Source organism: Labrus mixtus, chromosome 13 (genome assembly GCF_963584025.1).
Source record: "Labrus mixtus chromosome 13, fLabMix1.1, whole genome shotgun sequence".
NCBI lineage: Eukaryota > Metazoa > Chordata > Actinopteri > Labriformes > Labridae > Labrus > Labrus mixtus.
The window spans coordinates 19,417,820-19,445,134 of NC_083624.1; the positions used below are offsets into that span (position 1 = coordinate 19,417,820).

Consider the following 27,315-nt stretch of genomic DNA (forward strand, 5'->3'; position numbering starts at 1 on the left):
TAGCTTTTAGAGAATTCGAACGGCTCTTATCACTTAAATGCTTCCGGTGTTAAGGTAAAGTGGATAGTGAAAGGAGATAGGAGGGACAATTCGAACGCACCCATAGACTGTAAAAATAATGGACGGGACAAGGTCCCCGGTCTAGTGAAGCTTTTATTTTTAGCGCTCCCCCTGCTGACTGGCTGCAGTATAGGTCATAAACCGCCTCCTGATAACAGACGGGATGTGGGTCAAACTGTAAAGTTAAAATACTCGTCACATAATTTTTTTCCAAACCTAAACTCTGCTGTGATCATTAGTTATTATCACCCTACATTGTGTTCAAGTGCTCATTTTTCTGTGAAGTTTGTTCTAAATAAGTTATTTGAGGTTGAAAAACGGGATTTTACGTCATATTTGACAATGATTGACAGCCGCCGATCTTGCGTAGCTCTTTGTGAATAGCAAAAGTTACGTAGTGAAGGAAAGCCGAGACGCCATTTAATTTTTCTGTTCAGTTTTTTGAACAAAATGAGTCGGCAAAATGAGTTGTTCTGCAGTAAACTGTTCTAACCGACCTGTGGGAGCTAAGGGATCTTTGCAGTTTTTTCGGTAAGTAAAAAAGTGTGATTTATGTGTCATTGGTTAAAGTCGTTATCTAGCTAGCTAACACATAAGCAGTCTAAGGTTAGCTGAAATGTTGTAAAGCTAGGTTACTTATCCGGCATGATTTATCTTTTTATTTTATTTTTTAAAATGAGCAAACCTAATAACTGACATGCTATGTTTCTTGATATTGTTATATCATTATTGTGATTTAAATTGTATTTAAAACCAAGAATCGTAATATAAAATCCGCTCATAGATGAGGTTCATTGACTGTACAGTTATTTTACAGCAAAAATAAATACGTCTGGTGAGGTCTCAAAAAAGTATCTAGGGCAAAAACAAAGCCAAATAATTGTAATCTGGCCTGCATCATTACTAATGTGTACATGTTTACAGTCTGAGTGATAAGTGGGCTATACCGAGAGTAACAGGTTTTACTTTCATCCGCTCACCGTGCAGGCTGAAATTCATAGGACTATATACGAGGGTAGAATATTTCTCTATGTATCCAGATAAAACTAAAGGTAAGATCTGATTTAATATAATTGTTACTGATTTAAGAGACTAACTGAAACGTGAACATCAACAACCTGCGGTGGTGTAATGTAATATTAACCGAGCATCATGCTGCTTAAACGTGATAAATATTCTGCATTGTCTTCCACACACTACTAATTCAACAGTAACAAGTTGATCATATTGTAAATTTAATGACGCTCATTGAGAATTTGTACTAAAAATTGACAAAACCTGCGGTGATTGTGACTGTGTCTGTGTTTTAACACCTTTGAAAGGAAGGTGTTAAAACAGGAGACCAGTGTTACACACAACATGCTGCTGTTATGTTAGTTAGGAGGAGACATAGGTACAATAAAAGAAGGCATAAAGATCGCGTTCTTCCCCACACATGTTAATATGTTTTAAATGTCATGCATTTATTTTTTATTTCGCTTCAATAATCGTTAACAAAGAGAAACACCATGATTAAACTACAGCCTATTGTTGCCTTTTTATAGCCAAAGAAAACTGAACATCCGCAGCCTCTGCATTCAAAAGAATTTCAACATTGACATGTATGTCGTCCTATTTCCCTCTTTTCACCAACATTATATTTTAAACTGGGAATTTCCTTTTTCTCGGGTCTCTCGTCTCTCCCCCAGCTCGCCCCCTCTGGTGTGCTCCTCTCTATAATGCGCTCGTCTCCTCCCTCTACAGCCCGCTGCTGCTACTCTGTAGGACGCTTTGATTGGGGCACCTCACCAATAAAATACTATTTTATATTTTATAAGCAGTTTGCCACCACACTGCACTTTTACTCTCCAAAGGCATATGAGTACGTGCGTGACAACTTTAATAAAGCTTTACCACACAGTCACACCATCCGCACAGCTGATCCAGGATTTACTGTAGCATCTTTTACAGCACTAAGAGGTCATGTACAGGCAAACAGAGAGAAGGGAAAAGAAACAATCTGTGCTCTCAAATAACAAAGCAGTCTCAAATCTTTTTGAGGAATTACAGCTAAAAAAAATTCTACTTTGCATACAGTACATCCTCTGATAAATAAAGTGAAGTACTTTTATTGCATTTCTGTGGTGTTCCTGTAGGTGACCATGATGCAGCCAGACTGAAGCAGCAGGTTGTGAAGGTGGACACCATCATCTTGTCTTTGCAGTGCTGATTCTGAAGAGACGTCTTCACATAGGACTCAAAGGTAAAATTATCTCTCATATGATTGGACCGTGTTATTGTAACCGCTATCAGCATCAAAGTCATTTTAGTAACAATTTATAATCTTTCTTAAAATGTAAGGAAGACTAGCAGAAGATTTTAACAGCCTCTGTGGTTCTGCAAGAAGTCTAGTTCATGTTTAAATTGTTCTTCTTTCTGTTTTCAAGGAAATCAATGCCCAAAGGAAACAACAGTCCAGACTCTGATTCCAGCTCCGGTGAGGTTCTGCACACAAATTGGCTGTCTGATTATATGAGAATATTTAACATTAGTTTAATTTATCAGGCTGGCCCATGCGATGACAGTTTAAAATAATCTTCAATAGAAAGTGGCAGGAACACTTGTCTTAAAACATAAATTCATGAAGCTCATCATATTATTGGATTCATCCTGTCTTATTATATATTTTGTTTTTCCTCATAAATAGTTCTCATGTCTTAAAAGCAAACTTTAGAACCTGAAGTTTAGCAGAACCTGAGGACAGATCTGATTTCAGGTCTGAAGCATAAACATCGCAGTAAAATTCATTATACTTTACATTTGACTCCATGATTGTTTTTCTTTATTACAGAAGATGCCTTCAGATTCAGATCCATCAGCAACCCCTGACAACATGGAGGACTTGTCTCCTGAGCGTTTCCTGTCCTCTCTCGATGGAGTTCTTCTCTTCAGTTATTAACTCTTGAAAACAGTAGCACAACATGCCAGACTGTTTGACAAGTCTGTGATTGAATAAATTGAAATGGAATCTCATGCGTATCTTGCTATGTTTATTGGCTTTAAATGTTTAATATTAAATAAGTTTGAAGGCCATTTATCTCAGACGAGACTGGCTGTGACAAGCTGAGCTCGTCTGTTAGCTTTGCTGTTGTCTTAGCTGTTGTTGGTCAAGAAGAAATTAATGTCAGTTCGAGGCCTTTTCAATTGTGAGCTATAAACTTAACTGCTAAATTATTTTACTGTGACCAACACTTTGTCGTGCTCCAGTTAATCAGAGACAGTCATGTGAGTTTTTAAAAAAGTTTATTTAAACATTTTATGAAAAAAAGAAATTCAATAAACAACCCCTGGCTTCATTAACCATGTGGAAAATAAGTAAGGGAGACCATCAGGTCCAATTGCTGGGACATAGGAGAAAGTATAAAAAATAATTTAACAAAGAAATCCCAACAAAAATCAAATAAAGTATAAAGATCCTGGATGATTGTTTGACTGTTAAAATATGATGGAAGAGCAAATCCAACACAACCCTCCAGCATCTGGCCTTTCAAACACAGGGCAAAATAAATTAAATATTGACCAGGATCTCTGTGTTTTCTCTGAGGATGACTATGGTAGCCTTCTCACTGTTCACTGTCACAAAGCACCAGACTCTGTCCATCTTCTTCAGTTGTGCAGACGTCGATCAGCTCCTCTGGGTGATGGCAGAGAGGACTCTTCATCTGGGAGAGCTGCTGGTGTAAGGTCATTTCTACCACATTGGATGAGCAGGGCGTCTGGCACAGCTCTTAGTCCAAGCACAGGTGAAAGAAGGAGGAGGTTCCTTCAAACTAAGCGACCCCAGCCTGACCTCTGTAACAGGTGTGCAGATGAAGGTTGAAATTAGTCATTTTTAGTTTCTGTTGATTGTAAAATGGAAAAGAAAACATCACCTTTCTATTTAACATTTAGCTGGTGTATGACTCAGTGTGATTTTTATTTTAGAAGACTGTATTGTTAACAATAGCTTGTTTTTACAATCCTCTTATGAAACTTCAAAACAATCACAAGATATATAACTTTTAACAGATGATTTTAACTTACACCTCTGTGGAAGATGTCAGACCAGCTGCTTTTATCTCTTCTTTGCCTAAATGAAGATACAAAAAACAATTGATTTACTGTTCACTTAAATATATTAGAAAAGCAGACATGAATCACATTACAGACTATCAGTTTCTAACAAAATACAACATATCTTACCACCTGTAGTCTACGGTCTGTGGTGCTAACCTAGCTTAAATATAGAACGATTTCGTTAAAAACAGAGAACCCAGCAGCCCACATATTTTCAATAATGATCAAAATAGCGGGATTTTTTAAAACACAGTGTGTTTAAATATTAGACTTTGAATACGGTTGTTTGTTGTACTTACGCATTTCTTCATCGTAGACCGGCAGAGCGTTTTCAGCGTAGCTGGGCTGCGTAAGTCATCAGGGCAATACGCTAAATGGGCGGGGCGTTTTACCAGGGCTCCTGCCCCCGGACCCTACTGCACAGACTCTGGCTCCAAATGACGTCAAAATCGCAAGATGGAAGCGCCCCTAAGCGGCATATTTTGGCTTCAAGAACATTGAGTGGGAACAGCTACAGTGCGCGCCCACTGGTCATACACATGACACCACATGGCCGCAGGCTTTAAACACGCCTCACAAAACCGACGTCTGACTGGAGGTGCACACACACACACACACACACACACAAACACACACACACACACACACACACACAAACACACACACACACACACACACAAACACACACACACAAACACACACACACACACACACACAAACACAAACACACACACAAACACACACAAACACACACACACACACAAACACACACACACACACACACACACACACACACACACACACACACACACACACACACACACACACACACACACAAACACACACACACAAACACACACACACACACACACACAAACACAAACACACACACAAACACACACAAACACACACACACAAACACACACACACACACACACACACACACAAACACGCCTCCCTCATGGCCTCCAAGCTGCTCCGGCCTGCAGCAGCCATCTCTAAGAATATTTCCAGAAAATGATCCTGAAGGCGATCAGCTGACAACAAATACGACTTTAAATAATAACGGTGAATATGGACGTGAACCGGAGCAGAGAGGGTTTTATCACCGACAGATCAAGCTGACGCAGGTTTATTTATAGAAGTTAAGACTTACACGAGGCGGTCTGAAGACTCACAAGGAGAATAACAGAGTAACACACAAAAGAAGAACGCTGCAGAGCGTTTTAAACCCGACTGAGGAGGTCTGAATGTAAGCAGCGACACTTTGACCCCCCTGATGGTCAAAGTCTGCAAACACACTTTTCAAACATCTGGAGTAGAAAAACGTGGAGAAACCATGACGTGACAGTAAAGATTAGGAAGGTTGAACTTTTATACGGTGGCCACAAACACACACACACACACACACACACACACACACACACACACACACCATCATATATTAACCCTTTCCATCTCCATGAATCATATCCACGTTAACCCTCAGGGCCTGCTGTAACATCAGCACACTCATCACGTGGAAAATAGTGTCAAATAATAAATCCAGCATCTGGTTCAAGGTCAATTTATTATCCCCGAGGGGCAATTTGCTTTACAGCCAGCAGGGAATCTGAAATACACACATTTAATAAATTACACCAAGGGGAAAGGATTTACATGACGCTGTTTGATTTTTGATTTTTTTAACCATCCCTTTATCGTCTTTTATAGTAAAGCATAAACAGTGTATAGCAAAACAATACGCACCATATGAAAACTAAAAAAAAAGGGGAAATAAAAGCAAAGAAAGAAATTATAATAATAAAAATAAAAACATAGCAGCCCTACTGACAATCAGTCCAAACCTCATTACCCTCCAGGAAGTTGTAAAAAATAGTTCACACATTCCAAAACTTGTCAAGTTTGTTTTTTGAGAAATAGCTTATCCTTTCAAGAGCAAGAAAGAGAGTACTTCCTTTCAACCACTACATTACACTGTTTGATTATTATTAATCTTTATTAATCCCTGAGGGAAATTCTGGTTTGCACTCTGTTATTTTAGAGACCTGCTTCTCACACACATATAGGCCTGACTCACACACATGCACAAACAGGACGTGGGTACATGCATTAATGGAGAGGTTTTCCAAGATGGCGGCGTGCATGAGAGCAGCAACTCATTGTTTACCTTTGTAAAGGTTTCTTTGCACTGACTGAATTTCGTTGTACTTGTACAATGACAAATAAAGCTTTTCTATTCTCTTCTATTCTATTCTATGACAGAGTGGGGCTGCTATGGAGTTGCACCAGAGCAGTTGGGGGGTTCAGTGCCTTGCTCAAAGGTACCTCGGCAGTACTCAGGAAGTAACCTGGCACCTCAAGTTCCATATTATGGTCCGCACCGGGACATGAACCTGCGACCCTCCGGTTCAGACTGAGCTCCTGCCGTATATTTAGTCTTTACACTTTTCTTTGTGCGTCTCAGAGAAGCAGCTTCAGGTCACGTAAGTTCCAACCAACAGGAAGACTTTAAATCTGTTGATAAGCGTGAAGCCAAAATCTGACTCAAAGTCCGAGATAGAGATTTTAAAAAGGCTCCATTGTGGAGATTTTTTCTGGTGTCACAGCTTCCTCAGAATCCCCCGAGGGCGCCGATAAAAATAGACCCCGAGCTGAGAGGATTAGAGACGGATCATCTTCATCGTGTTGGGGCTGAGGGGGATTCACGCCCCCCCCCCCCCCCCTCATTCATACCCTCCAAACGACAGGTGAGGGACAACCTGATCGAAGATTTGACTATTTCAGAGAAGATGACTCATCTGCTCCGCTCCATGTCGCCATGGTCACCGCCACACTCCTCATCCTCACCATCGTTCCTGTTCTGTGATTTCCTCTTTTTATTTCATCGTCCATCATCACTCAAATTGTTTTTTTGTCCTCCCGTCTCCGTCTCTTTCACCTTCATCTACATGTGTGAATACCTTTCAGTCTCTCTCCTCTGTGCCTTTACCTCCTCTTCTCCTGCACTCCAGTTTATTTTCAGTCTTAAATGTATTTTCCCAGAAAGCTCTCACTTGGATGATCTCACCGTAACGACCAGAATATCTTCATTTGAAGTCGAGGAGAACACGCTGAAATCAGACGCCGTTTCACAAACGATCAGAGAAACTTCAAAAGATTCAAATGTTTTTAAATCAGCGAGGATTTAAAAGTTTTGACCTGCTGGTGCTATGGCTTGAGGGGTTAGGGTTGGGACTTCAGACTCTGGTTGGGAACTGGAGGGATCAATTCAAGTCCCGGTGTGCACTAAGTCTGGAAAGTGGTCTGGTAGCTGGAAAGGTGCCCACTGAATCCCAGACTGCTCGGGCACTCTTTCATGTGAAAAGTAAAACCAGCTCATCCACCCCGCCTAGATACTTAACGCCGCTTTACTCCCGCTGATTGGGTGGCGGTGTGGCGGTGGCGGTGTATGAATATGAGTTGTACTTACTCTCTGATGTATGTCGCTTTGGATAAAAGCGTCTGCTAAATGAATTGTAGAATTATATCTTTGTCACCATCAGAGTCCGATCACAGAGAGACGTGTCGCCCTCTGCTCGCCCGCTCCAAAAACACCTGAGCTCATCTGTGGAATTAAACAGCCGGGAGCACCTGTGGCTGCGTACGAACAATCAAATCAAATACGTGGGAAAAAATTGTTTCGAGAAAACGTAGAGCTCTGGCCGTGGCGGGAGGAGCGGGAGCTAACGCCTCCTACTCGATTAGATCGGCTGCTTCGGCCACAAGTGACATGGACGAGTGCTGCGACACTTTTCCAGCGACGCGTCTCTGTGATCGAGCCCTCAGTCTGCTACCTGCACTGTGTTGTCTTTAAGGTCCTGAGCTGTGACAGGCCGACTCACCATCAGAGAAACGATCCATGCCTGTGTGTGAATTATGGAAGATGCACACTTTAAATTCACCCTGTGTGTTGTGACTTATTGGGGGATCAAATCTGATCACTGAAAACACTCTGAGTTCCTCTAAAGGTTCCTGTTTCAAAATCCTGCGGTGGAAATGATTCTGAAAAAACTTGATGAACTTTGTTTGTCTTCATTTTATGCACAACATTTCAAAACTTTCAGCTTTTCAACTGAAGCTTCGTGCAGTTTGAAACTGTTGATTGAAAAAGCTTTAAAAAAAAGCACCAACTTTACATAAAATGATCCTAAAATGTTTTGATTGTCAGAGTGGCTCCACCATGTCGGATTAAACATGCCGCCAACAAACAAATACTCGGACTAAATTAACTCATTCGTCTGCATTCATGAGAGAAAATCCATTCAGAGTTAGTGTTGTGAGACGAGCATTAGCACAGGTTTGTTGTTTCTGCTCCAAAGAAAAACTCCAGCAGCAACGTTTCTCTGCGGCTGCTCCGTTAATTTCAGTTCCCCCGTCGAGAAGCACAAAGAGCGAGGAGAATCCGCCATCGCCGACTGATAAAGTGTCACATTGTGGGCTGAACAACCTGTAATGGTGCTGACCTGGAACCTGGAACCAGACTGAATTATCTCGCTCTTTCAGCACGCACACACACAAAGACAAACCCACCAAAAAGCTCCCCGAGGACCCACTGAGACGTGCCTCTGTGCTCGCTCTCCTGCTGCTGCAGACGCCGTGCTCTGAAACTGTCGCTGTAATCTTAGCTCCAATGTGTTCCTCTCACAGACGTCATCACGCTCAGATGGAGAGATGTTCATAGAAGATGTGGAGTGATAAGCTGGCTACACTCTGGACTCATTTAGGGCAGATATTATTAAGAAACCCTGGTCAACAGTCCCTACAGATTCATGATTATATTTATGATAACTTTAATCTCCTTCACCTGAGTAACAGGTGTCTAATCAGCCAGGTGAGCTCAAACACCTGTGAGGGAGACCTCAAAGCTGTTTCAGAGGAGAGAGACTCTTATTTTAAAAAATTGTTGATCAGTCCTGATTATGAAGAACAGAACTCTGAATATTTTCCATTACAGGTAAAAAAAACAACGAGGAGTCTCAGGGACGGCCTCTTCATGGCCGAGTGTGTGCATCATTTAAAATAACTGACAGAAGAAGGAGGAAAATTAGCTCCCGGGAGGATGACAACACTCAGAGAGAGATAGAGAGAGAGAGAGAGAGAGAGAGGGAGAGAGAGAGAGAGAGAGAAAAATTTAATGAACGAGAAGAAGACAGAATTATGGAGGGAGAGAAAAGAGGAGTTGAGAGGAAGACACACACAATCAGCTGTTTCCGACTGGTTCTGGGAATTTGTGCCATGTTATATATTTAGGTCGAGCGTGTGAGAGAGAGAGAGACAGAGAGAGAGAGCGAGACGGAGACAGAGCATTTGCTGATGTGTGTAGCCTATTGCATACGGGACAACTGAAACACACTGTTTTCTATTGACAGTTGTGAACGCTCCGTCCTGATTTCAACCGTACAAGGTGACCTCTCAGGTCGTGCCCGACAATCAGGTGACATTCAGCACAACTTTTCTACAGTAGTATACGCCGGACTGAATTCTACAGGAATCATGACAGAAGAAGCTCATCTGAAAACATGTTCTTAATGCTTAGTCTCTGAGAGCGACGGCGCCCTGCAGAGACGACACACACACACTCTCAGCTCGATGTGAAGGGCTGCTCATTATTTCTTGAGTGTGTTTGTGGTGATAAAATATAAAATAAGGTGCTCGAGTTAGATCTCGAGAGCTCTGCAGAGGAGACAGGAGAGAGAGAGTCAGAGCGCCGTCTGCTCACATCGGACTGAAGACAAACGTCCCAACAGCGACAGGTAGACACAAAGACGATCATTAAAAACTTAACGTTCTCGGGAGCTGAGATTTTAGCAGTGAGAACGAGACAAAGCAAAGACAGGAAGACTAAGGCGGGGACATGGATGAAGTTTAACTCCATGAGGAGGTCTTATTAAAGGAGCTGTGAGAAACAAACTGTTGAGGAAAGTTTCAGGGCTTAGAAGATAACTTGAAGGCGTACCCTGTGACTCTGGGCTGCATGGTGGTTCAGTGGTTAGCGGTTTGATCCCCCGGTCGGACGGAGCCTCTCTGTGTGGGGTCTGCAGATTCTCTCCCCCCAACAGTCCAGGGACACGCTGGTCTGGTTAATTGGAGACCCTGAAACTGTCCTATCAGATAAAAGCAAAAAGCCTCAAAATGAATCTCAGTCTTTACTGAGTGGGCGGGGCCTCCTCGTTATGGGCAGTTTAAAGTCGTGGAGCACCTGCAGCTTCCTCTGCTGAACCTCACATCACTCAGCAGAAGGAAAAGGAAGCAGGGATTCTCTCGACACCGAGTCTGACCACTTCGTGTTCTTTCTCTTCTCGTGAAGAGTTGAGAGGTGTGAGACAGGAGAGGAAATGATTTCCATTCCCCTCGTGTCACGTCTGACTCAGTCGGGACTTTCAGGGATCAGTGTTTGACATAAAACCAGCGTGAGCGGGACACATCATCGCCACATTGACACGAGCTGCTCTGGGTTATTAATCCCTCAGATGAGTCTCTCAGGCTCCTGCCGTCTGCTCTTTGTGAGTCGCTCTCTCTCTCTGCTCTTTAGATTTCCCACCCTCCGTCTCGTCTCGCTGTTTTCTTTCAGTGTGAAGCTTCAAATCTCTTTGAATCCAACGCTCAGCTTGTATGTTGTTGCTCTCCACTTCAGCAGCTATGATGGTTAACCAAAGGCTAAGACTCATGGGATTGACTGCTGAATGCTAATGCTCTGGGATGGTTAATGACAGAAGGAGGAATAAAGATCTGCAGAGGAAGTCTCGGAGCTTTGAATCAATCTGACGCTCGATGTCTGTTTCTCGTCTGCTGTGAGTTCTTACATCTTGAAGAGATGATGGAGTCAGTCGTGCAAAAACACACTGAACCATTGTTCAGGATCATAACGTTCACTCAACAATTATATTTAATATGATAGAAACACGACTGGTCCTCTACGGTGGCCCTGAAGGTCAAAGCTCAGTGACATACTGTACCTATAACAACACAACATTTAAAAGCTAAACTTGACTTCAGAACACAAAAATATTTTAGCCAAATATTTGTGGTTGTGTTTTGAGAGATGTCTCATCACGTGCAATGTTATTTTTTATTCTGTCCAGCTTGACTCGTAAAGTCATGCCTGTGTTGTATTACGTCATTACGAGGTAACCGTGCTCAGACCCCGTTAGTCCTGGAGCAGTGTGAGTGCAGGCTGGTGCTGACACACAAACACAACGTCACACACAGGGAGGCCAACCACCACAGGCCAACGTTTACTACAGGAGGACTCAGACCCACGATCATGTTTGAGCACGCTGGGGAGGAGATGAGCGCAGACGGAGCCTGACCTCACACACGCTCCTTCGGCCCTAATGAGCCCAGACTGCCAGTGTATCATTTTAATTCGTAAAAAAATATATCTTATTAAGGAAAAGCATAATTCCCAGAATGCAGCAGTCACAACCCTTCAGTGAGTCAGTGCTGCTTCAGCTCCTCAGGGTTCACTGTTCAACACTATGAAGTGGATACATTGTAAAAACAACAATCAGCATGGCTTTGATCAAAACAATTGAACAAAGTGATGATTCTAGGACCCTGAAATAATGAAGTTAAGAGGAGAACACACTGTTCAATGTTTTCTCTGAATGGATCCTCTCTAAAAACACACTTTGTCGTTTCATCAGTGATTTCCTCTGACTGAATGTCATGACATGAAGACATTTGAAGCTTCATGTTTCTACATATTACATAACCCTAAGACATGAGAAACCTGCCTCGTTTCTCTCTAAGTCTGGAGTGAGTGTAGCGTCGCCCGCCCACTCTGTGTGTGTGTGTTAATGTAATTGCACAAATAGAAGCTGTGATGAGTGTAATCAGGACACTGTGAGCTGTGTGCAGACACAACAGCAGCGTTCTGACACAGAGAGCGGCTCTGATTAATGTTGTCCTCCCACACTGACCGCTTCATAAAAACGCTGCATCAGAGTTTTTCACACATCCTCTGAGGTCTCTTCATTTAAAATGCACGCTTCACCATTCATGTAAATCTAATTCATATCTGAAGCTCGTGAGTGTTATGAAAATGTGATGTTCTCATGGTCACCATCGGACTGTGTCATACCAACAACCGCCGCCTGACGCCAAGCCACCACCATCGGACTGTGTCATACCAACAACCGCCGCCTGACGCCAAGCCACCACCATCGAACTGTGTCATACCAACAACCGCCACCTGATGCCCGGCCTCCACCATCGAACTGTGTCGTCCCTACAAATTCCCATTTTCCAAGCACCTTTTTTGTGCTCAGAGTGCTTAGAGTTGAAAATCTTTCAGCTTTTCAGAAAGGCGCTATTGACGTCAAGAGAAGGTGAGGTCCAACATATATTTCATGTTTCCGCCTCGGTAACGTCCTGACAGCTCATCGTCTCTCCTTTCATTACATTATTGTGTCGATAAAAGGTTGAGTTGGTTCTCTGTCAAGTGTCTGTCTCGCCTGATGACATCAGTTTCCTCTGGCTTTGTTTCAGCTCACATAAACAAGACGAGATGATATCAGTGTCACTCAGGGAATAGATAATGTTTCTCGGAAACACAGAGAGAGCAGGTTAGCGTTAGCTAAGTGTCTTCATAAGAGAGACTGAAGGAGGAGGAAGAAGTTTCAGAAACAGCTGGAATGTGCATTTCATGAGGCTGTAAGGGTCGTAGTTACACGCAGGAGACGGATTTATCCCTCAGTTATCTGTAAAATAAATACTAAGACAGAAATGCTCTGCAAAAGAATGAGCATGCTGCAAAAAGAAGAAACAATTTCAGTAACAGCAAACACAAAAATCAAGTGTCAAATTCACACAAACTCAGAAAAACAGAAACAGAAACCAAACAGAAGAGATTTACATAAACGTTTAATTAGCCGGAGGAAATCTGTTGTGCACATGTAAAGGTTTGGACCTTGGTTATGAACACACAGTCAGATCAGACACACACACACACACACACACACACACACACACACACACACACACACATTACAACACTTTAAACACCTCCAGGGTAAGTGGGGGGTCCTCAGTCTCCAGCACTTTAGTGTGGGAACCCCTGGTCCACTGGGCAGCAGCCTTATAGATATGGTGGAATATTCTGTTGCAGGGTTCAAAGGGTTAATGTCATTTCTTACTTTGTGTCAGTCATGTTAGTGTATTTATTTAAACTTTTCACCATTAAATTCACTTTTCTTCTTCCACATGTAAAGATAACAAACGGTGATATCAGTGTGAGCTCATGTTTTTACTATCATGCGACCTCTTGGTGACCTTTAGCGTGCACGTGTCGACCTTAAGCAGTGTTGTCTGACATCCGGGCCGCTCAGCCTCATAATGGCTCTGCCCTTTGGTTTGCATCGGTTTAATTTTTGTTCAGGAGGTGGAGGAGGAGGAGGAGGACGAGGAGGACGAGGAGGAGGAAGAGGAAGAGAGGAGGAGGAGGAGGAAGAGAGGAGGAGGAGGAGGAAGAAAAGGAGGACGAGGAGGAGGAAGAGGAAGAGAGGAGGAGGAGGAGGAGGAAGAGGAAGAGAGGAGGAGAAGGAGGAGGAGAGGAGGAGGAAGAGAGGAGGAGAAGGAGGAGAGGAGGAGGAAGAGAGGAGGAGGAGGAGAAGGAGGAGGAGAGGGAGGAGGAGGGGGAGGAGGAAGAGGAAGAGAGGAGGAGGAGAAGGAGGAGGAGGAAGAGGAAGAGAGGAGGAGGAAGAAAGGAGGAGGAAGAGGAGAAGGAGGAAGAGGAAGAGAGGAGGAGGACGAGGAGGAAGAGGACGAGGAGGAGGAAGAGATGGGGAGGAGGAGGAGAAGGAGGACAGGAACGAGAAGGATGAGAAGTAGGGGGTGAGGATGAGGACGAGCACAAGAGGAGAAGGACTAAGAGAAAGATAAGGACGAAAAGTAGGAGGACTGGGACAATGAGGAGGAAGAAGACATGGAGAATTTGACTATGAGGACAAGAACGAGGAGCAGGAGGACGAGGAAGACAAGGAAGAGCACAAGAAAGAGGACGAGGAGGAGCATGATCTGTCTGCCTGCTTTGTCCTCAGCTCTGCAGCTCAGGGAGAAACACCAGCAGAGAAATCTCCTCTATCTCGTGCAGCTGAGCACAAATAGATGAGCACAACGCAGGCCGTCTATTTTTCATTCTCCTCTCTCTCCTCTGTGTTCACCCTCCTCTGCCCACATCCTTTCTTCATCCCTTCTTCTGAAAAGAGGAATTAAGAGGTTATTTTAGCTCCGGGCGGTCGACAGCCTCGTCGAGTCGACAGCAGAGCCAGAGTCTGAGCAGTGACTCATTGTTGTAGTGGACTCGTTTAACCCGCCCTACTTAGTCAGAGTAAAACATGAGCAGAGATTATTAAAGCCTAAATAATCCAGAGTCTGAGGAGTTCACAGAATCTGAAGAAGACAAAGAATCATTTCTTCAGCCACATGTGACCTTTTAACCATTTAGCCTCGTTTGTTTAGTTATTGATTGAACCGTTTCACAATTACTTACCATGTAATCGCTTTGATGTCCCCTGCTTGTTCATACAGGGGGGCACTGGAGTCCCATAGATGGCGGTGTCCATGCTGGAAATGCGGTCTCAGCCTAACTTTCAGTCAACCTAACGACAGGCTGAGAGCTGGAGCTGAGGCGGGTTTTGAGCCTCCTGACAAACCGTTACACTAACACTCGACCTGCAGGATTTTGAGCTTCTGCCATGGCTTCATTTTTCATCACCAGACGTTGCCACTTGGGTAACCCACACTGTCTCTCTACAATAGAGGCATAAAAATGAATCATTCAAAAATGATACAGCATCTGTGTTCTGCATTTCGGGTCAGGAGAAAGAAAACTGCCATAAGAGTAGCTCTGTCTGTTTTTAGCATTCGGATGACTTTTGTCTGTATCGGCTGAAAATGCTCATTCACTAACAATTTTCTCACTCGTCACTGAAGAAGGGTCATCAGGGGTCATCTCTATTAGGTAAATTTGTCTCCTTTGTTCAGATCATTTGTCAAAGCTGACCCGGCCCTTCACTCAAAGGACAGAGATGTGAAGATTCATCGTTAAAGAGGAATGTGTCCTTCGTGTGTTCATGATGAGAGGAGAGCTCCATCCCCTCTTTGTTTCCTCTCTGCAGACTGACAACAAACAACAGCTGATTTCTAAAGACGTTATGTCACCTGACATCTCCAGACCAATGGTCCTGTTTAAATGACTCAATAAAATAACTAACTGAGAGAGGAGGAAGGGGAGGAGAACGAGGAGGAAGAGGACGACGACGACGACGACGAGGAGCAGGAGGAGGAGAAGGAGGAAGAGGAGGACGAGGAGGAAGAGGAGGACGTTGTTGTAATGTGCATCTCTGCCTCTAGGGGCCTTCAGTCCGCCTTTGGACTGTTTGGTCTAGAAGAGATTCATTCGTAGTCTGCAGCGTTCCAGCTTTGTGCAGAGCTCGGCTGTTCTTGTCGAGTTTTAGACGTTCTTTAAGTCACTGAAAAAACCTTTAAAGGAATCGAAAGTTGAAAGTACAATCAGCTTCTTTGTAAAGACTTCAGCACTACTGTAACGTCACACAATCAGGAGGGCGAAGAGAGGAAGAAGAAAAACTGCGTCCATAACTGTCCCCAAACGGCCACAGCAGAGATTTAATATCGTCTGAAATGACAATTTCCTCTTGGCTCACCACGTACAGTTCACTGATTGTGTTGCCACCTAACAGCAGCAAATGTCTTTTCAAACACATTTCTCCCGCTGTGCTCAGATTCAAAATAGAGACTTTTACATCAGCGGCAGCATCTGCAACCAAATTGCCCAATAAAGTCATGATTCACTTTATTTCACTGACATTAAAGCTCCTGTTGCATAAGGAGTACCAAAGCTGGGTGTTATGTAAGACCAGAAACTTCAAGTTCTAAAGGTTTATGTTTTTATAGAGTAGAGGTTAGAGTCACTGCCACAGCCACAGCCCGAGACCGACCCGGCCAAACCCAGCATGTGATCTGGAGCCGGGTCAGGCCAGGATCCCCCTCTCTCTCCTCTGTGATGGGAGTAGGACACCCACGCTCACATAAAACTCCAACCCAGGGCAGCGGCACCAAGTAGCAGCTGACAGGAGACGTGGTCCGGGAAGCAGCAGGTTCGGCAGCGAACAGTCTGAAAGGGGAAAGGTGGGAGATCGGAAAGCCCGCTGGTGGGCAGACACGCTCTGGAGCAGACGCAACATCACACGACGAGACACAGAACCACAGAGACCAACCGCTCATTGTGCCAGTTCAATCACACTGATGAATCACGGCCTAGAAACGCCAAACAGAACGCCAGACGAGCAGTTCATGAACGTTTATGAACATGTTTTTTGGGGGTTCCTAATAACTCTGATATGTTGTTCGATCATTTGCTTCCATGTTGCACTCATGAAGAGCTCATCTGATCAGACTGCTGTCGTTCTTACAACCTGTAATTTACTAAACCGTCAGTCGGGCTTGGGTACATAAACACAGCCAAAGAAAAAGACGAACAGGAAGGGCAGGGCTTGGAGAGAACATGCATCGGCTCAGGTCACGCTGGATGTTTGGGGCCCGCTCTAAGCTCTAGTAAAGAGTCAATCTAAAATACTTCAATACAATTATGGATTTTTTTTTGTTGCTTAATCCGAGATCAATTGTTCCTAACTCCAAGATGAACTTGAGTTTTAAACTTGAAAGATGTGGATTTGGTTTGAGGGAGAATCAGAGGAGAAGGAACAGGGTCTGATCTTCAAAGTGAATCTTATCCTGCACAGCTCCAAAGAACGAGGCTGAGGCTGGAGGGATCTGCAGCAGAAGTGTTTGTTTCCTGTCTGTCATACAAACTGAGGCAGAGAGAGAGAGCGAGCGAGGCGGTGATGGATGGACGCTGCGGTCTTCAAAGGAAAAGGACAGAAAAGACATTACCCGGCTGACAGACCTCAAAAGCTTAAATAGGACGGGGAAATGAGAATTTGAACCCAAACTTCATGAAAATCGATACGACATTAAGTTATTTTTGTGCCTGTAAACAGCAGAGGTGAGATCAGAGCCAGGAAACCAACTCGGCAAGCTTCCACCGAGCGCGGGGGGGGGGGGGGGAATACTGTGTTCCCACGACCTCTGTTTTTCCCCCGTTGCCTCTGGAAACCCAAAGAGCAAAAAAAGACTGAGAGGCTTTACTGCATTGATCACCAGGCAACTGCGTCACAAAAGAGCGAACCCGGCTCTCAGCTTGTTGGGTTGTTCGGGTGTGAAGAGGTTTGCGAGTGCACAACAGACAGACACGCTCATGTCCGGGTCACTTTAACCACTTAACGTGTTTGTTTTCTCCTGCAGACAACGTCTCAAAGTGTCAATCAAACACAGGCGGACAGACGATAAGTGATGGAGAACGAGTGAAGGTCGACGCAGAACAAGACGGAGACTTAGAAGATGCAAACACATACATATTGACTCCACACTTTCAGCAGGAATGAGACGGGGAATCGGTAAACAGGGTTTGAGAACAAAGGAGAATTAGGAACAAGATCATCCTGTGATACTGAGCTGAGATCAGAAACACAAAGATGTCACCTGGAAAGAAGGAGAAAGTCTGAAAGATTGTCAGAACTGGAAAAAGAGCGAAAATCCAGTCAAAGAAAAGGCAAAAAAAAACAGGAAACAAATAAAAGAAACGGTAAAAGACGACCCTGCAGCAGGCCAAGTAGACTGATATTACGGTTGTCACGGTGACAGAATGTTAAACTATCTTGCTAAGCAGCATCAATTTATTAGAAAGAATCGAAACGTTTCAAAGCTCCGCCTACTGTGTGTCTCAAGTGCACATGTGCAGAGTCACTCACCCAGATATCTACTGTAGTCAAGAGCACACTAACCAAGACCAAGACATACCCAAGACCAGAGTGCTTTGAGACCAAGACAAGACCAAGACATATAGGGATCGAGACCGAGTCAAGACCAAGACCAAGACCAAGGCAGGGCGAGACTGAGACGGAGACCAAGACCATAAATATCACTGAAAAAAATCCTCATCTTGTGTTTAGGGGGCGTGTCACTCACTTAGACCGTAACACCGGGAAGGTTGTGGCCATAACTGGGATAAATAGCCAATCAGTGGTGGTCCTGATTTAGAATCCAGAGTCCGCCCAGTCTGAGACCAGGACAAGATCGAGTCAAAATGCTTTAGATTCAGTGACAAAACCTTCAGAAAGTGGTCTGGAGACCAGGACCGATTTCGAGTACTACAACACTAGCGATATCAACAACAGAAATCAAAACACACATTTAACAAGCAACAACAATAGAAGTCCTGGGCGCCTGACGTTGGATAGTTTGTAGTTTTTAATGACTGAAGCTTGCAGACAAACTAAAGAAGTGTCTGAAGAACCAGAACAAGTTTCTGTACGCTGTAGACAGGCGTCGACCAGGAGACATCTTTGTGAGCAGAACAACAACAATCCTCTTTGTTTGTATGAAATGATCCTTTAGTTTCTACATCAGGGTTTGTTCTGGCTTGTTTAGTGGTGCTGAACGGACAGCTCCTGTGGAGACGCTTCACAGATATCTTCTTCATGAGCTGAAGATCTTTACAGGAACGGTTTGACTAAATAAAATATACTATCACTGTACTTCAATATAAACCAGAGTGTTGAAGTGCTGGCTTCTCTGACAACAATGCAGCAGCCAGTATGTCCTCCTTCTAACTTTAGATTCTGGTCCTGAATGCTCTGGATTTGTTTGGACCAGAGAAGGTAGACGGTTTTAAGGCACCCCCACACGGCCGTTTTGGACGCTCCTCGGTTTGCCAGATATGAGACCAGTTATCAGGTCAAACCAACAGGTGTTGCAGTGATGGAAGCGGGCAAGAGAAGTGGTTCAGATAGAAGTGATTGTACCCGACCTAAAAAGCCTCTGCATGTTTCTAATAAGCTCCACGAGCAGAAACGTGCTCAAACTAGGATCAATATTGGAGATGCTTTTGAAAAATGGAGAGAGGTTAGAACACAGAAAGGTTTACAGACCGATGCAGAGCTGGATAAACACTGAAGCTTCAGTCTCCACCACATGGCGACCTGCGTGAGCATTGACTCTAGAGAGGAGGGGGCGGGGGGAGACAGCTCTCTACAATGTTTAACATTTAGACTGCAGTACCCATTTCAAACACTAGGGGTCAGAGTTACATGTTGCTCCTTTAAGATTAATTATTTTCTTTACCTTTAACTAAAAGAAGATCTTTCCCAGACCTTCAAACAGATGGGAAACAGTCACTTTGTTTATCCCTGACTCAGCAACTGATCTACCTGCTCACCTTCCAACACAATAAATAACATCAGCAGCATTTTATTTATGAGCTCAGTCTTAAATGATTCTTCAGGTTCTGAACTTTTACCCATGCACGCTGCAGGAACTGTAAACTGAATGTGTGAGATGATTTCTGCTCCTCTGCCTCGGATAACTGTTGAATTTTGCAAATAACAAATGCAATAAAAATGAAGGAGTCTGCCTGAATGCAGATCTGCTGCTCATCGCTCTGAGCCGCAGCTTAACAAACTGCAGAGAGGCTTCCCCATGGAAGTGAACCATCATGCTTCAAGCTGCTACGATGGGTAAAGGTACAAACAACTTAAACACGACAAGGCTCCAAACAATCTGTCGGGATGATGATTTATCAAACATTTATTCTAAACTGTACATTTCCTACTATTCCAATGACGTGAAGCCCGTATTTATGCTCTTTACATCAGTGGTGTCAGGAGACGCCTCAGTGTCAGGTTTACTGTGACAGCTCGTCCTCGGTGGACGCACGACAAGAACAAAGCAGAGACGAGGAGACAGACACTGAAACTACAGCAGTGATAGTATTTCACTCCTGTTTTTTTCTTGTATAATAGATGGAAAAAAAGCTCTGTGTCCTGACAGCCACAGTGCAGGGCTAAATCTAAATTTCCCAAGACACCTGAAATGTTTGTTTTCAGTCAGATAAATTTAAAGAGGAGAACTGGATCTGTGAATCATGACTGGGCTTCGAGCCAAAGAGGCCAGACGAGAGCTACACATCAGCCAAAACATACGCCAGCATACGGCATGTTAGCGACTGTTTAACAAGCTCACCGCACAGATGTATGAGCGTGCATCCTCATAACTGTGACTCAGAGGAGAACAACCCTGACAGCAGCACTCATGATGGGATCCGAGTGAGGTTTTAATATGTGATGAAGCATCATGGAAGAGAAAGTAGGTCCCTGAGGTCTTAGCTCTAACAGAGAAACCCCTTTATGTTCTCACAAAGAAACCCCTCAATGTCAGAAAATGATTCATAAACCTAAAAAAAAACGACTGTGAGCAGCTACGCTAACAGCGCTGAGGGGCTTTACTTACACAGTGGGGCAATAAGACTGTGGTCATTATCATAGTCTGTAAATATGAATGTTTGAAGCCTGAGTGACGTCACCCGTCTGTTCCTGCAGGGGGCGCTGGAGTCCCATCGATGGCGGTCTCCATGCTGAAAATTCTGTCTCAGTCTAACTTTCAGTCAACCTAACGACAGGCTGAGAGCTGGAGCTGAGGCGGGTTTTAAGCCTCCTGACAAACTGTTACACTGCGCCCTCCTGTCAATCAGGTCAGCTACACGCCTTATTGTGAATAACTCTCATCCTTCATCAAATCAAAACTGATGAGTCATCAAAACATTCACCCCCCCCGTACAGTGTGTGTCGATCGAGACATGAGCTACACTGACTTTATCCCGCTGTCATTGTCATCTTTCTCCGATTAACTTCTGATCACGTTACCCTCGTCCATGTCTTTAGCGCCACTGTGAGGAGTCATGAAGTATTGACGCTGTGAGTCAAACTGGAATGCAAATCTGATTATTGCACAAGAGAGCAAAAAACACAAGTTTATTGCTTAAAGAGGACATATTATCCCCCTCTTCCACCTTTTCAAACAGTCCCCTGCGGTCTAAATGAAACATCTGTGCAGTGCTTTGGTCAAAATATAACATGAATCAAGTACCAGAGGAGGTTTGTGACCCTGTATAAACCAGCTCTCTCAGAACACTCCGTTTTAGTGTGTGTGTCTCTTTAAATGCAATGAGCCCCCCCTGAGTTTTCCCGGTAGACGTCACTCCTCTGTAGCGAGAATAAAAATGGCGGACCTGTGCAAAAGTTTTGCTCTAGGCTGGGGGTGGAGTCCATGGATGGAGATACCAGGAGAGGGGAGGGGATTTTTTTTATACCAGAATCCCACTGTGACATCACAAGGAGAGCACATTTGAAACAAAGCATTTGTGTTGTCAGACTTATGCAGACCACAAACAAAGGACTGGATGGGTTTATTTCACATTTTGTGGGTCTGTAGACTCTCAGGTTACCCAAATATATGTTCAGAAACACAGTCAAAGGGGATTTTTCATAATATATCCCCTTTCAGTTTAGCGAGGGTGGAGGAGCTGAGAGAAAACACAACTTACACCGTGCTTTGCTCAATAGCGCCCACTCTTGGTTGAAAGTAACAACCTGAAGATGGCGCTAAAGGGAGTAATCAGGATTACTGGTTCTCTAAGGGTTGATCCTCTGGGAACATTAACGTCTGAACCTTATGTAAAGATAAACGCAGAGCTGTGAAGACGTTTGAGTTTCGACCAGACGGATGAAAGAAAGAACATTTCCAGCTCTGAAGTCGTAAAATGAACATTTCTGTGGTTACAATGTGACATCACGGGAGATTCATCCACGTGTCAGTGTCACATGTTTCCATCAAAAACTCTGTTCATCGCTCCTCTCAGCGTGGAGGAATTCACTTAATATTTCACAGCCTTTGAAAGCTTTCTGCACTCTTCAGTTCTCCTCATGTTCCAATAAAACTCAGAAGAAAAGGACTCAGGAAATTTTAACTCCTGCTGCTCCACGCTCTGAGTGCTTAAACACGCTGAGCGAAAATTCAGAGGACACAAGAGGAAAAGGAAACGACAAGAAAAGGACGGAAACTCTACCGTGGTTATCACTCTAAAGAAAGTCACCTTGGGTTTCTTTTCTTCTGAGATCCATTCAAGTTTTCATACACGAGGCTGGAGATTACTTTTTATTTAACTGATTGCTTTTTTTTACTCAGAGCTGCTAAAGAAAGTCTAACACCGCGTCCTAACAGCACACGAGAGTTTGATATGGCGTTGCATTGCGCAGCATCGGACGCTCGCTGTCCACACGGCATCTGTTGGATATTTACTTCTCTGCTCTGTGAAATTCAGTTTCCTCCTTATCAACATTAAACATGTGGTGCTTTTATTTTGAAGGTGGTGTTTTGTGTGGACTGAAATCACAAAACTCAGAGGCTCGTCAATAAAAGGCTAGTGGTGAGTTTTTCTCTGGCGGTGACACAGGTCAGAGGTCAACATTTCAATCATGATGTGTATATTAGTAACGCTACGCTAGCTCCACTTTGTACAACAAGCTAACGAGGTCTGATGTTCTGACTCTGTGGCCCGAGCACAGAGGGGGGGTGGCTTTAGACGGAGCACTGAGGGAATGCTAGTTTTTGAACATTACCAACCCTGCCTTTAAGGTAACTTCAATGATCACCTTTGTAGTTATCATTATGACTCCATGAGTCAGCGCGTCTGATTTCATCATATTTCTGATATCGATTATGATCTGAGGAGCGCCGTGTGAGGCCTCGGCTCTGTGGTATCTTCACGGCTCCCCCTCACCTTCACAGACCGCTCTGTTTGCTCTCTGACTCACTGAATGAACGTGAAACATGGTGGCAGGAAATAATTGCGGCGTGTGTGTTTGTTCTTGGCGTCGGCGTGGCTAATGACTTCTATTGTCTGCTCATTAAAGAGCAAGGAGGACGAGTAATCAGCTGTGCAGGTCGTTCTTTAAGAAGCGCTCTTTCCTCCGACTCATTTTCAGCTCTCGTTCTTATGCAAATTAATTTTCTACTTAGGGCTTAAAGCTGCTTCTGAGCACGGCGGATCGTGACATTTACACGCACACACACACACACACACACACACACACACACACACACACACACACACACACACACACACACACACACACACACACACACACACACACACACACACACACACACACACGGGGGGGAAGACAAGAGGAGGAGGAAAGTGAGGATCAGCTGCAAACAGGCAGAGGAGGACGGAGGAAGGTTTCTTATCTGTGGTGTGTGTGTGTGTGTGTGTGTGTGTGTGTGACACTGGCACACAGATAAAACAGAGAAAATGAGGGCGCTGTCTGAGAGGAGAATGAACAGCGTCCACCTGAAGCAGGAGGACAGCACAGCTCAGAGTCAGCTGCAGCGCCTCACTGCAAATATAACTTCACTGATTTATTTTCCTGCCGTCCAAAAGTCCACACTCTAAAGTTCAGATGGAAATATCGCCACGAAAACCTGATGTACTAACATCAATCTTTGTACAGAAATTGAACTTCCCAGGTGGTGAAATTCTGTCTGACCTTGGTGCTCATCATGGCCTGTAAATAAAGATGGACACCGCGCCTTCACCTCCTCCTCCTGTGACAGGCGGGAGAGTCTGTGCAGTAGAGAGCAGCAGGTGGAGCCGACATCAACAACCTATATTAAACCTCCTGATGAAAGGTCAAAGGTCCATCAGGTGGGTTCAGTCAAGTGATGGACCATAAAAATTTTAATAAAATGTTTAAATAATTTCAGGGTTACTTCACAGCGACAGGTCTGACTGTTCAGCGTTCATCACGGTGACATCCTGAGGAAAGAATCAGTTCTTATGTTGGGTTATTTTGGCGTACAGTGATCTGTAGCGCCTAGCGGGGGGAGGAGCTTGAACCGTTTGTGTCAGCGCTACGAGGGGTCTGCACTCACCCTTATTTGATCAAACATGTAGAGCAGGACAGAAGAACATTTCCCTCGGAAATGTAGGAGCATAAAGTTGCAAAGATTGAACTTCAGTTAGACCGGGGGTTCCCAAACTCTGCGACGCCAAGGACCCCCATTAACCTCAGACGGGGACCCCCTCTTGCAACGGCTCGGGAACGATGAAAAAAAAAGATCAACCTCATGAACAAGAACACATGTGGTCACTTCATGTCAGTTCTTACTTCATATAGTAAAGCTGTACTTTACGTCTGCTGGCTCATCGTGACAAGCGGTGCTCTACTCTTTCTACCTATAATACGAGTGGTGACCGACAGCAGTGTGAAAACAGTCTTCTCGTATCATAACAACGGACTACTGCATGGAGAGTTATTTCCTCTCACGTATGGGCAGAACGTACGTGGTGGTTGGCCGTCGGCTGCAGTCTTTTCGGTGTGTTCAAGTGCAAACTCACAATTTATTTGTCAAAAATAATGTTTTTTATTTTTGTTCCATTTCACTCCCTCTTCCCTCCAAGTTTCCGCGACAGCCCCTTGAAAGTAGGGCCCAGACCCCCCCCCCCACTTTAAAAAACACAGACGATTCAAGACAAGACTCAGAAGATTTTTTGACCTCCACATGCAGTGATGTTCTTTATGTTGCGTGCTGAATCCTTCTGTTTACCAACATGATACGACATGTTTAAGAATGTAGAAATAAAGCCGGGTTACGTGTCTCCACAGGATCTATAAACTCAGCATTCATAAAGTTCAGTCATCATCCTCTGCCTCCTTTCATTCCTCCATCAACAACAACCTTCCTCCCTGCTGCTCTCCGTCCGTCTCACCTGACTCTAAACATCCAAACGTGATCTGAACTGACACAACATGACAAACAGGAAGTGTCAGATCCAACAGGAATAAAGCCTCAACACGCAGCAGCTGGGGTTTGTTTGCATTCACTCTCCAGTCACACCAAATGTCAACTCCCAAAACCCCACAGAAGTGTCACTCGCTGCTTACCGTAGAGAATGGTCACCATGGAGACCGGCATGACCAGGATGCCCAGGAGCATATCAGCGACCGCCAGAGACATCAGGAAATAGTTGGTGGCATTCTGCAGCTTCTTCTCCAGAGACACGGCGAGGATCACCAGGATGTTACCCATGACCGTGACGGCGATGACGAGCAGAATCAGCAGTGCCGCCCAGTTCTTCTCCACCGCCACCTGCTGGGCGGGACGGCACGGAGACATGCCGTAAACTCCTCTGCGAGACCAGTTTCCCAACTGCGCGTCGCTCCCGTGACAACCCGAGTTATTGATCCACTGGGTGATTTCCTCGAGTCCACGTGGCGGCCAGGTGTTGGACTCCAGAGCGGCTCGGGCGGTGTTGGAGATCAAGCGGGACACGTTGGAACCATGAAAGTTCATGGTGTCAAAGCGGTACCCCCTTCACAGACTACCTCAGGACCGCAGCCTGCAAAATGGGTCAGAGTGGAGGAAGAACGAGGAACACCGACTCATCTTTCCACCACCCCCCCTCGAGAGAGAGAAAACCAAAAAGAAAACCCCGTTTATCACTCAGGTGAAGAGAGCGTCTTCGGTTATTTACTCCAGCGTCTCAGAGGAAACTCTGGAGCCTTTGTGGCTAATAAAATACTCAACAGATGAGGATGTCCCAACAGGAAACTAAAATAGCACTCTGCTGAATTCAGCGCGACAAGAAGAGCAGCTATTCAGCCTCGAAGGACAAAGCTGAGTGGATGGAAATAAAACGTCCATGTTTGCAGCACTTTGAAAACAAAGAAGAAAAGTATCCCGCTGCAAACGCTGGAGCTCACATGTCTTCAGTCATTTTAAAAACAAAACCTCTCATCGTCTGATCTTAGAATCCACTTGAAGCCGGAGCGACGGGGGAAACCGTTGAAGGTTTCTCATCCTTGGTGTCCTCTCAGAGCGGCGCTCGTGTTAAAAAACAAAAGATCCACGTGAAGTCTTACATCTTTAAAAATCTGAAGTCATAGCCTCCTTTAATCTTTCATGATGCGAACAGCCGAGAAGAGAAGAAGAAGAGCAGCACAAATCTTTACATTTTCATCCGTAAAAGTCTCAAACTTGGCTCCGTTTGACTGCTTCTGCCTCAGAGTTTGAGAGCTTCTCTGCATCAAAAACGACAAAGCGGACGCTACATACCTGCACAGATGTCATTCCTGTGAGTGCGTGTTAAAAAACGTGTGTGACAGTCCCCGAGTGTCCTTGTCGTCTTGTCTCGAGTCACCCCTGCACCTGTGCAAGTGTGTCGGCGGACGACAGAGATTGATGATGAACATTATCATATCTGACATGCGTGTGAGTTACTCGCACCAACTCTCCCCTCACATCTGTTCAGAGATTTAAAAAGTCCAGTTTTGGGCTAAAAACATTCCTCCATGTTCCCGTCATCCAGAAACAATGTCCACCCTCCAGAGATCTTTAAATACTCCTTACATTTCTTCCTCTTTGGAAAATGTCCGTCACACTCCAAACACACTCAAAAGCAGGGTCAGTGTTCCTTCAGCTCCTGAAATCTGCAGGTTTCAGGTGCCTGCTGAAAGAGAAAACATACAAAGAGAAGAAGAAGAAGAAGAGGAGGAGGAAGAGGAGGAGGAGGAGGAGATCCCTCGTTTCTTCTGTAAACCATGAGCACACTGAGGAGGGGAAAGGGGAATTTTTAGGTTTCCACGGAGAGTCTGTAAGTTGTAGAGTCCTCGCTGAAGATCAGGAGCTGAATGATTTCCCCTCACGCTGCCTCTCTCTCTCTCTCTCTCTCTCTGGGATCTCCTCTGCTCTCGCTCTCTCTCCCTTGAACCGTATTGGCTCGCTCTCTCTCTCAGCGTTCATTCATTGCATCCCCGCTCTCTGTTCTGCTGAATCTGTGAGTCCCGTTCGCTCTGCTTGATCGCTCTCCTTAAAGGGCAATTCTGCTTCTTCCATATTGGCTTGACGTCTAAATGAGTCAGACGCAGTAGACGTCTTCAGCCTGCAGCGGTGAATCAGGCTGTAACGTAATCCTCGATTGATCACTGATTGATTCTTCCTGTACCTCCGACCGGCGCAGATTGTTATTCTGAGGGTCTGATGGAGGATCCCTGCAGAGGTAGACCGTTTAGTTACAGAGGAAGTGGATTTTTAGAACCACAAACATCTGTTACATCACTCTCTCTCTTTTTTAAAGGTTTGTTTTCTATATTTAGAGACAGGACAGTGGATAGAGTCAGGAATCAGGGAGAGAGATGC

General features: G+C 44.6%; 1 protein-coding gene and 2 long non-coding RNA genes across 3 annotated transcripts in view; 1 reads left to right on the forward strand and 2 right to left on the reverse strand.

Annotated features, from left to right (window-relative positions):
* Positions 1-26,877, reverse strand: part of htr2aa (5-hydroxytryptamine (serotonin) receptor 2A, genome duplicate a) — a 47,393-nt gene extending 20,516 nt beyond the window's left edge. The window contains exon 1 of the mRNA XM_061054074.1: positions 25,062-26,877. Within this exon, the coding sequence (XP_060910057.1) occupies positions 25,062-25,470 (409 nt within the window). The 5' untranslated portion in view covers positions 25,471-26,877. The remainder of the gene's footprint in view (positions 1-25,061) is intronic.
* On the forward strand, positions 483-3,518 carry LOC132987183 (uncharacterized). Its single transcript, XR_009675583.1, has 4 exons — positions 483-591; positions 2,196-2,302; positions 2,487-2,536; positions 2,891-3,518. It is a non-coding gene; the product is annotated as an uncharacterized LOC132987183 (long non-coding RNA).
* On the reverse strand, positions 3,606-4,684 carry LOC132987184 (uncharacterized). The gene is made up of 3 exons (XR_009675584.1): positions 4,455-4,684; positions 4,125-4,168; positions 3,606-3,891 (listed from the first exon to the last, which is right to left on the reverse strand). It is a non-coding gene; the product is annotated as an uncharacterized LOC132987184 (long non-coding RNA).
* Positions 26,878-27,315: the final 438 nt, after the last annotated feature.